We start from the raw sequence: 15,948 nt of genomic DNA on the forward strand, positions 1-15,948 counted from the left end.
AATATGTGCATCATATCAAATAATATGAATTTAATGCGAGAAATTTTTCATTACCTAAGTTTAGTTAAAATAATAAAATAGGTATAATATTACTTACATTATCCGAAAGATAATAAGTAAGAAATCATAATTATTGATTAGAAAATTAATTATCAAAAATTGTAATAAAATCAAATTTATATGAGATAAAATATATAATTAATTATAACATTTATTAATTTTTAATTAACAAATTTATCTTTTAGGAGGTGTTTGATGCATATATTTTTTATATATATATTTCTAGGAAACCAATATTGGAAAAGTCAATTTTCTACATTTTTGGTGTTTAATTTTCTAGGAATTAAGAATTATTTATTGGGAATGGTTTCTAGCTATGTTTTCACAAAATTATTCTCTTGAACATAGTTTTAAAAACCGGACCGGTCATCGAACCGGTTAAGGTACTGGGTCAGTGGGTCAAAAATTGAACCGGTGGGTCATTAGTTGAACTGCATGACTCGATTTTTATTTATTTTTATTAAAAAGTATTCATATTAAATATATTTTATACTTATAAATTTTAATAAATTCATATCTTATTTTAAATTTTAATTTTTCTATCTTATTCAAAATTATTTTTATTTTTATTTTGTAAAAAAATACATAAAAAAATTACATGTTAAACGGTATATTAATATAAATTAAAAATATAAATAATATGTACATATATAATATGCTTGCAATTAATATCAGAAAATAATATATGTAATATTTACATAGATATTGCATTATTAAATATATAATTTAAAATTAATAATATACTATAAAAGTTATTTAAGTTGTATATATTGCAAACAAATATATTAGAACAAGTAGTCATTGTTATATTTAATAAGACTCATTGCTTTTTCATTAAGAGATTCAATTTTCATTATTATTTTTGTGATTTATGGTCCCTTAAAATTTTTTTTTAAAAAAAAAAAAGTGGTTGAATCGGTTTGACCCACCGGTTCACCGGTTGAACCGAAAAATTGACCGGTTCAATCCGGTTTGAAACGGATCGACTGCATAACCGATCCAACTTCATATTCGAATCGGCTGGACCACCGGTTCTCGGTCCGACCGGCCGGGTCGATCCGGGTTTTAAAACACTACTCTTGAGAGGAAATGAAAATTTAAGATTTCTGAGTTAAAATAAAATGTTATGTTATCTTTATTTTTGTATTTAATACAATAAAAATATTTTACTCTTAAGTAAGATTTATAAACATTTTTAAAATCATTTATAATTAACTAAAGAAATTTAATTATTTTTAAGAATCATTACTCCAAGATTAATGATTCTTATTAATTATGATTGTCAAGTAAATGTATCAAACACCATCTTAAAGTGTAATAAAGACAAAGTCTTATGAAATTACATTACATGCCACTGTATTTTCACCGCACATATTTCATTTTCTTTGAAAGCGAAATTATGTTTTTATTTTATTTTTTCAATTTTTAACCTTTTTTAGAATATTTTAAAAAGACATTTTTTTTAAATTAAAACATACAAATTTTTATTTTCAAGGAAAATAAAAACAGAAACAACAATACCTAAGAGCCACTTATATTTCCCTTATTTCAAAAAATAAAATAAAATGAGTGAACTCAAATTGTAATATTACTTATCCGTCTTACTCACTCGATCAATTATTGGGATTTAAAAATTATTTTTAACTACTGTCCAAAATTATCCTCTTTAGAACAATGACTTCGATACTAGCTAACAAAACTGAATTATGTCTTAAAAGGAAAATATGAGATAATGAATCGTTTACACTTTGTTGTGGTTAAACATCACCATGGGTTAACGTTGTAGAACCCAAATGTCAGGATCAGGAATTCGAATCCTGCCTTGTGTATGCAGCCGCGTTAAATCTTAGGATCAGCTTAAAGTGTCACCAACATAACGAGAAAAGTGGGTTAACGTTGTACTGGGAATGTGTGTGACCACAAGTTGGACCCTGGTTTGCATTCTCCATAACTAAAGACACCTCATTTTCATTTTTATTTTATTTTAATTTTAAATGACAGCTTTCTATAATAGTGTACGTAGCATCGGGTATCGTGTCGTAAGGTGTTGGATTTCGTAGCGTACAGCGTGCAACGCATCTTCATCGCACACAATGCACCCCCATCTCCTTCCTTAATCCTCATCGCATATCTTCATTCCATTCGCTTCCCTTTTAGTAACCGTCTTTATTTCCAGAACTGCTACAAACAAAACGCTATTCTTTCGAATAAATTTAACATTTAAAGTTGAACACAGAATATTCAGACATTTCAACTTCAAGTTTTCCCTCTTCTGAACAAAATGGGAGTAGGAACTAGCACCTTTGTTACTAGATGGATCAACTTTCTCACCATGGTAATGCTGTTTGCTTTCTACTTTTTTTTTTCTTTCAATTTTGGGTTTTTCAGTTCATTTATTTTTCTTCTTCTATCTTTGGGTTTTTTGGTTGGTGTCATTTTCGTCTTACTTTTACTTTTTCTAATGTCTTGTGTTCACTTCACGTGTTTTTGGCTATTGTTCTTGCGTACCCCACTTTAGTTTTCACTTGAAAATGTTTCAAAGATACGATTTTTAGTTGCCAACTTTGCTTGTTATCAGTCATCACTTCCTTTCTGGATGGTTATTGTGTACTAAAGATGGAAAACAGAAGATAAGAACTGGGACTCGGGGTGTGTTTGCTTTCTATTTAAAAAAAAAACTGTTTTTAGTTTTCAAAATGCAGCTAAACAATGTTGCTCGTACTACTTGTGGAAGGTGGCGCAAGCCACAAAGTAGCGTGTGAAATTGATGGAGAGTTTGAATAAGATAAAATAAATAAATAAATAAAAACAGAAGATAAGAATCGGGACTCATGGGTGTGTTTGATTTCTATTTTCAAAAAATGCTTTTTTGTTTTCAAAATGCAAATAAACAAGGTTTAGATAACCGATGAGGCAACGCACAAAGCAAAGTTGGAATTGAGGGAGAGGTTGAGTAAGATGAAAACAAAAGATGAGAAAACATCTCCCATTGTTTCTGTTTTTTGGTTTTTGAAAACTTATTTCGCTAAAAAAATTTCATAACTTAATAGATTTTAGCTAAGAAATTGATTGCTGAATAATGTGGAAATGTTGTAGAAACCAGATTTTAAAACCAAAAGTGAGAACAAAATAAGACATTATGATGTTTTTTTTTTCTTTTTATTTTTGAATTTTGTGATTGTTGATGTTGTTTCCATGATCTCCTTGTGCAGCTTTTGGCCATTGCTGTGATAATTTTTGGAGTATGGATGAGCACTCATCATGATGGCTGCCGAAAGTCTCTCACTCTGCCTGTGATAGGCCTCGGAGCAGTTATTTTCTTAATGTCAGCTTTGCATTCTTTATGATTTAGATGCCGTTTTTTTCTTCAATATTTTCGGCTAGTACATTGCCTTCTACCATGTTTCTGTGTTGTACAGATCTGTAGTTGGCTTTTTGGGTGCTCTGAAAAACATCTCCATATTGTTATGGGTTGTATCCTTATTCCTTATTACATACATTATTTTTAATATGTTTACATCTGATAAAGAAAGAAAGAAAGAAATTTTGGATTGTATCATCCTTGACATTATACTTGCAGTATCTGATCGCACTGTTCTTTGTCTTGGTGGGAATCCTGGTCTTCACAGTATTGGTGTAAGTATGCAGATTGTTTGACAGTGTGAATTGTATAGTTTTTTTTTTTTTTTTTTTTGTAAATACAATCTGTCTCTGCCATGTTTATGTTTAGAGTCTAATATACTGGTTGTAAAAAGAAGTCTGGGAGAGTTTGTTGGTCTGTTCATTAAGCCAATTAGGAGTTGATGTGGCTGCTCTGTTTATTGAATTTGCTAGCTTGGCAGTCCATGGTATTGGTACTGATATGCAAAACGAGTCCTTATTTGGTGTTTTAACAGCAAGAGTTTATTATGTATAATTTATTAGATATTTTTTATCAGTATCATTTTCAATTACTGGTTTTGAATAAGAAACTGTGAAAACTATAGATTATAATATTTTGATTTTAAATAAGGTATGTTGACTGAATTTTTATAACTGAAATGCATTAGAACATGCATTAAAGACATGGCGAGTTAAAAAACTGTTGCTCTAGCAGCTATGTCTCCTGAATTCCTGATGATTTGATATTTTAAGATGGATATCCTCCCTGGTTTGTTCCTCTCAATGAGTCACGTTTCAAAACTATTTATTCATCTTTAGTGTGCTTCACTGCTTCCTTGTGTTTGGTTGTCAATGAGTACCACCTCATGCTATCTAAATTCCAAATTGATTTTCTTAGTTATTTACCTTCGATGCAAAGGAAAAATGTGCCCATGACTTGAAGTCATAAATTATTATGTGGTGGATTGTGGAGGAACAGTGATGAATTAGGCATGAAAATATATGCCCTTATTTTATTTTTTGTTTTAATATCTATGTTGGCATATTAGAAAAAGAGGTGAATTTATGTTTTGTCAAATTAATATTGATATCCAATCAATAATCAATTTCTTTGATTTTGGATATTCATTTGGATCTTATGTAATCTTCTGCCATTGTGTCAGGTTCATCGTGACTAATAATGGATCAGGTCACAGTGTGACTGGCTTGAGGTAAGGACTAAGTAGTCAAGTATTTCATTTATGTAGTCATGTAGACATTACAGTGGTCCTTCATATTTGAAGCGGTGTCGGTGTGGATTTATGATATTTACGGTGGCTCACACACTGCAGATGACTACTTGACTATAAGAGGAATGAATGAGTAGTTAATGCTTTTTTCTTATTCTAGTTCTTGACAACATGGTGTGATGACAGCTTCTTGTCTGCTTAGGTACAAGGAGTATCAACTTCAAGATTTTAGTTCTTGGTTTCATAAAGAGGTAACACTCTTGTCAGACAAAGAGAACTGTTGGTGCACAATAACATTTTGACATCCACTAGCTTGATGTTTTTCTTTGTTCTTTTAGTTAAACAATTCTCATAACTGGGAGAGATTGAAGGTTTGTCTAGTCAAATCTGATGACTGCAATAACCTATCCAAAAAATACAAGGTGTGTGGCCTATACTATTCTACTGAATTTAATTTTCTTATCTTCTACACACAACACTTTCCTATCTTCCTATTATGCAGACTCTTAAACAATATAAATCAGCTAAATTGACGCCAATTGAGGCTGGCTGCTGTCGACCACCTTCCCAGTAGGTTCAGTTCTCGGGCTCTTTCTTTATAAGTTGAGTTTATTTGAATAAACACTTTTAAAAAATAAAATAAATTTTTACGTAGCTTATACATAAGCTAATTTGAAGAAATTCTCTCATATTAACTTTTCTAAAAACTTATTTATAACTTATGTATAAGTTAATATTAGTTTATGAAGAAGCTTATTTCACTTTTCTTTTTTGTTTTTTTCTTCTAAAAGTGTTTTTAGAGAAATTTATTCAATCAGGTCTTATAATAGTTATTCAAAAATGCATTTCAATAGAGTATTATAGTTTATTTTTTCAGATAAGAAAATCAGTGCACCTATATGATATTGTTTTAAGTTGCGGTTTTAATGTGACTTAGATGTGGATATCCTGCTGTAAATGCATCCTACTATGACTTGACATTTCATCCAGTAAGTCAAAACAATGACTGCAAACGGTACAAAAATTCTCGGGCCATCAAATGCTATGATTGTGACTCTTGCAAGTAAGCATGCACATGCACATGCTCCATTTCTGTTTTTGTAAATGAGGAAATTGTTTCACTGCCAATGATTGTTTTTACCTCGATCTTGATTCCAGGGCTGGTGTGGCACAATACATGAAAACCGAGTGGAGAGTTGTTGCAATATTTAATGTTGTTCTATTCGTTGTCTTGGTAAGACAAACATTCTTTTCCTTTTCTAAGATTACAACAATCAAATAAGGTGTTCAATCCACCCTTGTTTTTCAATGAATAATTGAGATTTTAAACAACAAACATGTTAAAAGAATTTGTTAAGGTTATTGATGCCTTGATTCTATGTAACTTTGTTTTGTGCAATGCCAGTCGATTATATACTTTGTGGGATGCTGTGCAAGACGAAATGCTGCCAGGAACCATTCTAAAGCTTGAAGGCACCCATCATCAAATGTTTTTGAAATTATTGAAGAGGAGATCAATGTGTGGGGGCTAACTGGATTGTGGTTTATGGGACCTCTAGGTGATGAGTTGTGTAATCTTTGTGAACATCATGACTTGAATTGTTAATATCTTTAATGTCATTATTTGATTTGATGTGAATAGAAAATCCAAAATTAGCAAACTTACGATTACGATGACATGAAAATGTTTAGCAATATCTACAAGCTACACATTCAGGTTTTGTTAATACTACTATCTTTATCATTTTATTGCGCTGATATTTTTTATTTGCACTAAGCACGGTCTCAAAGTTGAAAGGTTGTAATGTTAGAAAAATGTTAAAAATTACATTATTTTAATAATTGATTATTATTATTATAATCAATTGTAATTAAAATGAAATTTTGTTTAAGTAAGCTGAAAAAGATGTTTAATTCTATTCAAATATAGCAAAAATGTTAATTTTATGAAATAAATCAGTTTTAAATGAAAATATATAATACTTTTTTCAAAAAAAAAAATTATATAATAAAGAAGTTGAAATGAGATGTTATAATAATCTCTCTTAAACTTCTTTCTATATATACCATTTAATTCATGTTACCGATCAATATGAGATCTATAACAAATATTGCAATATCACCTTACATAGTAAGTTGATGTAAATTAAATAACATAACACGAATAATGTGACAGATGCGTAATGTGTGCAATCTCACTAAACACAATTTGGGGAAAAGAAAAACTAAAAATGGTGTTATGAATTATTATTATTGAATGACGTTAATATAGTCTCCTAGTAATTTGTAAAACCCTTGTCTTGGAAGAGCAATGTGGGGTTGGATGCTCGGAGAAGGGAGCAGTGCAGCGCGGGAGGCGGTGTGCAGCTGGAAATGGGTGGCGGTCCGCAGCATGGGCGGCGGTCCTCGCACCTTCCCCGGCGGCGTGAACAAGTGGAAGTGGAAGCGCATGCACGAGAAGCTCGCCAGAGACAAACAGAAGCGTCTCATCCAGCAAGAGAAGCAGCTCTACGAGGCTCGCATCCGCTCCCACATCCGCTCCGCCCTCTCCCCCGACCACCGCTCCGCCGCCGCCGCCACCCACCGCCCCCTCTCCCCCACCGACCAAGTGAAGGCCCTCGCCGACCGCTTCCTCAGGCACGGCGCCCAAGACCTCTGGAACGACCGCGACGGCCCCCTCACCCCGACTCCGAACCTCGGTGTCCCCACCAAGCATTCCAGGGGTTACTGCTCTGTTCCCGAGGTTGGGAACGGGAACAAGCGTGTTGGGGGTCCAAAGTTTAGGTTTTGGCGAAAGGGTAGTGATGATTCCTCCACTGAGAGCGAGAGTGAGAGTGAGGGTGAGGTGGAATTCGGTTCGAAGATGGGTGGCAGTGCTTCCTTGGGGGAGTATGATGTCAAGAGAGAGAGGAGGGTTGTGCCCAAGCCATCTCAAGAGGTTGAGTTTATTAAGTATGAGCTTTTTAAGAGGAAGTTGAGCAAGATTGAGGACCAACAGGGTGAGGAGCAACAAAGCAATGAAAGCATCCTCAGCGACACGAGGTATTCCTTCACTAACATGGATTCTCTTTTTTAAGGCTTGCAGTAGGAAATGGATTCGCCATTCACTTATAGGCTTTTGGGAGGGTGGTGATGAAAATTATAAAGGGTATGGATGGACGGATACAAGGTTTTAAATTGGGGTCGTGGTTTTATGATTCTTGATATTGCCGGAAGTTATGGATGAATGTGATATTACAATTGTGGTTGTGGAGACCCCAAAAACCTTGATGTTGGGGCAGAAATCGGATTTTTTTTTTTTTTTTTTTTTGTAAAACCTAGGATGGATGTGCATGCTTGGATATTTTGTGTAACAGCAGTGTTGCAAATGGTGATTTAGTTGTTTTGTTTTTGTAGATTTGATGAGTGTGGTATCTCACCGCTAACGGTCAAGGCACTTTCTTCAGCTGGTTATGTTCATATGACACGGGTACAAGAGGCTAGCCTCCCTATTTGCCTTGAGGGTATGTTTGCCTCTTTCTTTCATTGGATTTCCACAACTTAGGTTTTTTTTTTTTATGTTATCACTTGTTAGGTGTTAGTTAATCTTACAAAAGTTGATGCCTTATAGTACTTTTGCTTGTTATTGCTGTTCTGCTATTAGTCTAAGATAACTGTTGAATTTGATTTTCATGATGTTTTTAGTTATGTTACATTACAGGCATGGATGCTTCAGTCAAAGCTAAAACTGGCACAGGAAAAAGTGTTGCTTTTTTGGTACACCCTAGTTCTTTTATGTTCTTTTAACACACTTTCATCCTGTTTTGAATTTGTTTTCTATCAATGATGTTGAGTGCAAACAGCTTCCTGCTATTGAAACAGTTCTGAAAGCTATGAGTAACAATAAGCCTCAACGGGTGCCTCCAATATATGTTCTTATTCTCTGCCCTACCAGAGAACTTGCTAGTCAAATTGCCGCTGTAGCAAAGGTTTTGCTGAAATATCACGATGGCATTGGGGTGCAGACTCTTGTTGGAGGCATAAGATTTAAAGTTGACCAAAAACGCCTTGAATCAGATCCATGCCAGGTTGTGTAATAGATAAAAATATTTGTCTCCACCATGTGGCTTCAGGCCAAGTGTAAAGTGTTTCTTTGGTGGGCAAGGGAAGGGGGGAAGAGGAAAAATGAAAGAAAAATAATAGATGTTACTGATTTTTTGGATCAAAATTTAAAATGATTGCCCAAAGTAGAAACATAATGTTTACTGTATTTCTTGTGTCAATTTTTGCAGATACTTGTTGCTACACCTGGTAGGTTGCTGGATCATATTGAGAATAAGTCTGGAATATCTCTGCGGTTAATGGGCTTGCAGATGCTTGTACTTGATGAAGCTGATCATTTACTAGACCTGGGATTTAGAAAGGATGTAGAAAAAATTGTTGATTGTTTGCCCCGTCAAAGGCAATCTTTATTGTTTTCTGCAACCATACCAAAGGAGGTTAGGTTAGGTTTTTATTTTTATATTTAATTTTTAACCTCCAGTTCTCTATTCTGTCAACAGTGTTACTGATTCTTAAATAATATTCAGGTCCGTCGCGTATCTCAGCTTGTTTTGAAAAGGGAACACAAATATGTTGATACAGTTGGAATGGGTTGTGTAGAAACTCCTGTTGAGGCAAGTTACCGTAACTATTGTCATACTCTTTTAAGTTGCAAAAGTAAAATACATATTCAATTGACTTCTTGAGCCATCGGCTATACATTTTTTCTTGCAGGGTTGTTATTCTTATAATTCTTGTACATTTTTCTAAACTGTTTGTGTTTTAATGAATGTATCAAAATTTTCCAGTGAGATGCATTAATGCTTATTCTGGTTTGCTGTGTCACAGGTGAAGCAATCTTATCTTATTGCTCCTCATGAGTCACATTTACAATTAGTGCACCATATTCTGAAGGAGCATATCATGCAAACACCAGATTATAAGGTTAATACATTTGCTGTTTCAGAGTTCAAATTGCTTTGTTGTATAATTTATGGTTCTGACCAGTAGATTTGCATTCAGGTTATTGTATTCTGTATAACTGGGATGGTCACATCACTTGTGTATAACCTTCTTCGGGAAATGAAAATGAATGTTAGGGAGATACATTCCCGTAAACCTCAGCTCTATCGAACTCGTATATCAGATGAGTTTAGGGAATCCAAACAATTGATTCTTGTCTCGTCTGATGTTTCATCACGGGGAATGAATTATCCTGATGTTACCTTAGTCCTACAGGTATCTTACATCTTTAATGTGCTTCCTCAGTTCCACTTATATTTTTCTGTACATGAAATGTGTTGAAAATTTTCTTTCTACTTTTTGTTTGTTTGTGATGATGGTAAATAAGTACTAGTGAAACAAAGTTCCTTACGAGACTGGGAATTGTTTCTTGCTGAAAGTATCATGTAAAAGGTGGATTTTAAGCCAATAATTCTATCAAGAACTACTTATTTGCCCCATGCACCAAACGTTTGTGTTGAATCCAGGTGGTTATAATGGGGACTACACTTTTTATTAATCGTATCTGTTGTGGAATCCAGGTAGGAATTCCTGCTGACCGTGAACAATACATACATCGTCTTGGAAGAACAGGTCGGGAAGGCAAAGAAGGGGATGGCATATTGTTGATTGCTCCATGGGAAGAGTATTTTTTAAATGAAATCAAGAATCTACCTCTACAGAAATTCCCCTTACCAGATGTAGATCCACAAGCAAAGCTTAAGGTACATAATTTCTTGCCGTTCTAATGTCTACAAAATTTGATTTATATGGTGTATATAGATATTTTGATCCTCAAAATTCTTCTCATGTCCTGGCATATATAATTGTAGAGAAAGAATGTAAAGGTTGCATAGATTTACCACGTTTATGTTGTGCTTGTGCATGGCTTTGCTACGGCTGCTATCCAGGATATACATAGTTAGTTACCTACAATTGTTGTCTATGATCCTTGCAGATTGAGAACTCAATGGCAAAGATTGATAATGACATCAAAGAAGCAGCTTATCATGCTTGGCTTGGTTATTATAATTCCATTAGGGAAATTGGAAGGGAAAAGACAACTATAGCTGAGCTGGCAAACCGATTTTCTGAATCAATTGGTTTGCAAAGGCCTCCTGCTCTCTTCCGAAAAACTGCATTAAAAATGGGTTTGAAAGACATTCCTGGCATTAGAATTCGTAGATAATGAGTCAGCAGTTAGCACACATAGGTATAATGAGGAGATGCAAGCATGCATGGGACAAGGAAGTGTGGAGAAGGGAAACATACTCGATTTTGATTTTGCTAGGTCTTTGAATTCTTTTTTCATGATTACTCAATTGTTAGCGCTTAAATCCTGTATTTAATTGTAGTAAGCAATGTGTAACACCCAGGAACTATAGCAATATCGTCATCTATTGACGACTGGCTTAATTTAGAATATAGAAAAGAAAATAGAAAACGTGATTTTATGTTTATTGGAAATGAAATTGCATGTCTTCTGGTACAGATGAATGTTTGATGTTGATCAAGCATGCAAATCACAGATATTAAGTTCTTGAGAGCGTTTGGTGCACGATTGTGGAATAGAATGATTTGTCTTGCATTAAAATTTAAAACTGCTTCTAACATTTGAGGGCGTTAAATACGTCTCACAGATATTCATTTTGGATGGACATCTTGCTAAAACATTATCGTATTTAAAGATTGAACACTATTTTGTTTTACAATGAACTGACATGGGTCTGAATAGCAAGTCTGTCAAAAAAACAAGTTATGAATAGCAAGTGGCTAGCTGGCGAGAGGATGTGAAGAGTTTTTTGCACATGAAACTCAAAGCATTGATAATATTATTACATGCATTTGATCTAAACTAAGATTCTATTTTCAAAATAAATATATACAGTTCTTTCCTGTACTGCTGCAGATAGGTTCTAATATGTTGCTAGAAAAATATTTCTCGATGCATTACTACGATGGGTTATTGAACTTACCATTAATATCAGGATTAAGTTTTGACAAACTAACACTTTTAATAATTTTCTGTAAATGATAAATTTTACCAATGTTTATAGTAAATTGTGCAATAAATATTACATTTAAAGTTTACAAAAGAGCATTTTTAGTGAGCCCATTTGTTGAGATTCACTTTCTAACTGTATTTATCAGTTTTAAAACAAATTCTACCCAATAAGCGAGTCTCCTGTAATGGGATCATTCGTTTACGAGGAATATAATATCTCTCTATCACTTCAATCGGCTATAATTAATTGAAAAAGATAAATTTTAGTGTTAGAAGGACTGTTAGAATTGCTAGCATTCTTCATCGAGCAAGATATCTTTAACATAAACAATACGTAGTATTCGGCTAGAGAGAAGTGAAAAAGGAGGGAAAAAAAAGATTTTTTTTTAATTAACTTTTGTTGTTTGGTTCAATTTTTAGGAGAAGGAAAGAGCAAAATCTCTCCATATCTAAGTTTAATTCTTTAATATTGAGAGATTTGGATGAGAGAAGAGGAAATTTAAAATAATGAATTTATTGTTTAAAATATTCATTCTTATGTTATTCAAGTTAAAATTATAAAGATATAAAGGAAAAATAGTTATTAAAATCTCTCATCTTTTCGTATAAATCAAACATGACAAGAACCACTTCTCATTCTCCAGCCCTTCTTTACCAAATAGGCTTTCTAGCCTCTCTCTTCCCCTTTCCTCATTTGTACCAACCATACCTTCAGTCTCTTTTACTCAATCACATGTATTTAAAGTTTGAGAAAATAGGTCATGCACTAATAGTCTAATCTAGTCTTATAATATAATTTAATCACGTCTAATCTAGTTTTATAATATAATTTAATCACAAAACACTGCATATGATTTATCTGTTGTCTTTTACAATAAATAATTAAAAATTCATACTAACAGTGAATTATAATTACTTTATTATGTTAAAATATTTAACATTGCTAATATATAACTATTAAACTCGTTTTTACTTCAAATAAATATTTTTCATTTAATTAATTATTAATCAAAGATTTACTTTTCTTAGTTTCATTAGTTAATATTCAAATTTCAACACTAAATATGATGAAATCTCTGTAAATCACTAGTAAAACAATATTTTATTAACTAATTCATTTTTAGGATTTCACAAAATTAAATATTTTAAACACATTTTTGTGTATAAAAATAATCTTAAACCACTTAAATGAATTTATTAAGTATTTTATAATTTAAATTATAATATTTTATTTGTATTTAAAAGCACCGTAGAATTCATAAGATATTTCGTTGTTTCACACATTACCCGAGTGTGAGGTAGTTTTCTTCTAAATAGAGATTGTCCACATCAATGACAGAAAAAGAATGTTAAATAATCTGTTTTGACGTTAGTTCTGCATCCCTACAAGCACTGTTATGGTGGCCATTGTATTGTTCCACACGAAAACACCTTGACCTAGATAACCGCGGCCATATTAAACCGATCTTGGGTCCACCTTGTTAATCACGAGTCATATTGGTATCCTATTAGGACGCAACAATAGACATGTAACAGCTTACCATAATCACAATCGAATTCAACCTGCGCGCCATTAAAAAGTAGTCTAAGATGTGATCATGGTGCTTCAGGGAAAGGCTAACTAATTAACAAAAATAAAATGGCATTTTGTATATATCAAGTATTTAAGTCGTTCATATCGCGCAAATTAAGCAAGATAATCAAACTGACTGCTTTTCCCTCATAACCCTAAAAAAATAAAAATAAAAAAGAAACTGACTATTGATTCGAATCTATCGTAATTGCCTACTTGTTTTTCGATTAACAAATAAAATAAGTTCTTCATCTTGGATCTATTGCACGACCAAAAATTGTTTGGACGAAACTCTTGTTCTCACCCTTTTATTTTCATTTTCTTTTGATGCAGTTGTTCAGTCCCATTAAGCGCGCATTATATAATTAATGCATTAAAAATATAGTTAAAATAAAAAAGAACTCGTAAAATTGAAGTACTCCTATTAAATATTATGGTACAAAATAGGAGAGAAGCAAGTGATAAATTATATACTGTTTGGATTTTGTTAACGATCTTCAAAACTGCAACCAATAAATACGCGCTAAATTTGCGATACGTGTTCCTTCCCGTGAAAGAGGCTCTCAAGTTTCCTCTGATTAGGTAGTGACCTTTAGCGCTTGATAATTAATAGAGGTGATCTATAAATGTTACAATGAACTTTGAACATATTCAATACATGTAGATAACGCGCACCACTGCTAGGCTTGATTCTAACTTCCTAGTAGTCGGTGCAGGTTTATACACCCATCAAAGAAACAGATGGTTGAGAATGACACAAGTTTAATTTACTCATTATTTTGTTTGTTTGTTTGTATAATTTTTAATTTAATGCAAATTGAAATTCTAGCTCCAATAAGTCCAGTCAATTAGAACAGGCGCCAAATTGGGGTCCCATTCATGTAGTTTTAGCCACAACCTTATGTGCAAAATAGTTGCTACGCTCTTAGTTACATATGAATACGATGCCTATTGATAATACCAGATAAGGACTCTCAACGTAACAAGTGTAAAAAAAAACTTGCACAATGAAAAAACTTGGTAAGAATGTACTATCTACTGTAAAACAATTTGAGATAATGAATTCAAAAATCCATTATCTTTTGATTCCTTATCAGGGACCCCATTCTTCAACAGTTTATAATTGACAATATGAAGTGACTTTGAAGAGGAAGAGCAGCCACACAGCTGCCTTGGCATCAAAACTATACGATGATTTTGGCGTTGACTGAAAGAGGTAACTAAGGAAACCTATAGAAGGCATCACGAATTGAGAAATACTTAAATATCCATCTGATTATCACTAATAATAGAGTAGAGGCCAGGACACATGAGGAAATACAAATTTCGAATCGAAAAATGGGCACCAGCACTACCTGTCATTCTAATCCAGGCACACGGTGTATATGGAAGCACGCACAAGTCTTCGCAATTATTATCACACAATTAAATTATCAAAACTCTAAATTGATAGAAAAGTCAACGGTCTCATCCTTTTTCTAAGCAGTATTTTTAGTTGGCACTCCACCAGAGTAAAAGGACCAAAGAAGACTCTACCTTTCTGGGACAATACAATTTAAAAGCTCAGCTTTCATTCATCAGAAGCTCAAGTTTAATGCAGCAGTATCTAATTGTATACTCCCAACTATTCGCAAAGCTATCTGAATCATGAGAGTGAAATTCCAACATGACCTGAATCCAAATACGTGAACACTACAACTGCCAAAAGAAGCACAACTGCTTAATCCTCGTTCTGTTTTGTCAACTAGTTTAGACAATGGCCTGACAGCTAATCCATTTATGATCAATGGGCAGTTTGGCCATTTCATTAAAATTAATTTGTTTTGGCTCTATCTTCTCTACCGCTTCGCTGATCTCATATAAAGGGACTATAACTCGTCCTGCATAAATAAACTACGTTGAGCCCCATCTCTTTACTACTGTGTTAATTGGCATTTTAAGTCTGTCTCAACTCACAAGCCTGCAGTGATGGCAGTTCAATATTCAAGGCTCTCACTTCTGATCTTAATGATTATACTGACGATTAGCCAGCTCTCAAGTTGCTGCGAGGCCAGCAGATGGATGAGTAAAGAAATCAAGCAAACAGAAAAAAGCAACTTTTCTCAGCAGTTCTCAATCTCATGGCATTTCTATACAAAGACACAACAGGGACCTAGCACAAAGGAGGTCCACCCAATTTATGGAGTTTCTCTACGAGATGTTCCAGGGGGTCCAAATCCCCTTCATAACTGATCAACTATCTTGCAATCTGCTACTTGTCAAGTTATACAACTTTTTACAGGCTTTTAGTGTAATATATTTTATTGTCCCATTAAAGATGTAGAATAGATAAAGTTTGGGAGAATCGTCATCCTAGTCTACTAAAGACACAAATTGTACTTTTACTCAATGGAAAATAAATGAAATATGAAGACATTTTCCCAAATTGAAGTTTATTCTTGAGAATTGCCAAACGTAAATTATGTTTAGAAGTTTACACCGTGACCTGTGTAATTCTGTAGTTGGGGCATCTGAAAGAATTGTAAGGAAAATATATGCAACACAGAAACTTCTGATAAAAATATGAAGGAAAAAAGGAACACAATAAGGTGACTGTTAAAAAAATGCCCACTCTAAATTTGATTTTTTTTCATGCTGAATATTTTATCAAGACTTTAGATTTTGGAAATTATCCCTAA

At 33.4% G+C, this 15,948-nt stretch overlaps 2 protein-coding genes across 4 annotated transcripts; both read left to right on the forward strand.

Moving 5' to 3' along the window:
- Positions 1-2,069: 2,069 nt before the first annotated feature.
- TET10 (tetraspanin10) lies at positions 2,070-6,399 on the forward strand. 2 transcript variants are annotated; one of them, XM_020362004.3, is made up of 11 exons: positions 2,083-2,395; positions 3,273-3,385; positions 3,480-3,534; positions 3,641-3,696; positions 4,605-4,652; positions 4,873-4,921; positions 5,009-5,092; positions 5,173-5,240; positions 5,608-5,733; positions 5,829-5,904; positions 6,076-6,399. In XM_020362004.3, exons 1-11 carry the CDS (start codon positions 2,342-2,344, stop codon positions 6,139-6,141), a joined length of 795 nt encoding a protein of 264 aa, XP_020217593.1. In that variant the 5' UTR covers positions 2,083-2,341; the 3' UTR covers positions 6,142-6,399. The 2 variants fall into 2 exon arrangements, with proteins under 2 accessions (XP_020217595.1, XP_020217593.1); XM_020362006.3 differs by lacking the exons at positions 5,829-5,904; positions 6,076-6,399 and having other exon boundaries at positions 2,070-2,395; positions 5,173-5,244.
- A 435-nt stretch (positions 6,400-6,834) lies between these two features.
- LOC109801244 (DEA(D/H)-box RNA helicase family protein) lies at positions 6,835-11,183 on the forward strand. 2 transcript variants are annotated; one of them, XM_020362264.3, is made up of 10 exons: positions 6,838-7,712; positions 8,067-8,173; positions 8,371-8,426; positions 8,513-8,737; positions 8,942-9,148; positions 9,239-9,325; positions 9,540-9,635; positions 9,714-9,929; positions 10,235-10,417; positions 10,651-11,183. In XM_020362264.3, exons 1-10 carry the CDS (start codon positions 6,982-6,984, stop codon positions 10,879-10,881), a joined length of 2,139 nt encoding a protein of 712 aa, XP_020217853.2. In that variant the 5' UTR covers positions 6,838-6,981; the 3' UTR covers positions 10,882-11,183. The 2 variants fall into 2 exon arrangements, with proteins under 2 accessions (XP_082925249.1, XP_020217853.2); XM_083069123.1 differs by lacking the exon at positions 8,513-8,737 and having other exon boundaries at positions 6,835-7,712.
- Positions 11,184-15,948: the final 4,765 nt, after the last annotated feature.

The sequence above is a fragment of the Cajanus cajan genome, chromosome 2 (assembly GCF_000230855.2).
Source record: "Cajanus cajan strain Asha chromosome 2, NIPB_CcT2T_4, whole genome shotgun sequence".
NCBI classification, from domain to species: domain Eukaryota; kingdom Viridiplantae; phylum Streptophyta; class Magnoliopsida; order Fabales; family Fabaceae; genus Cajanus; species Cajanus cajan.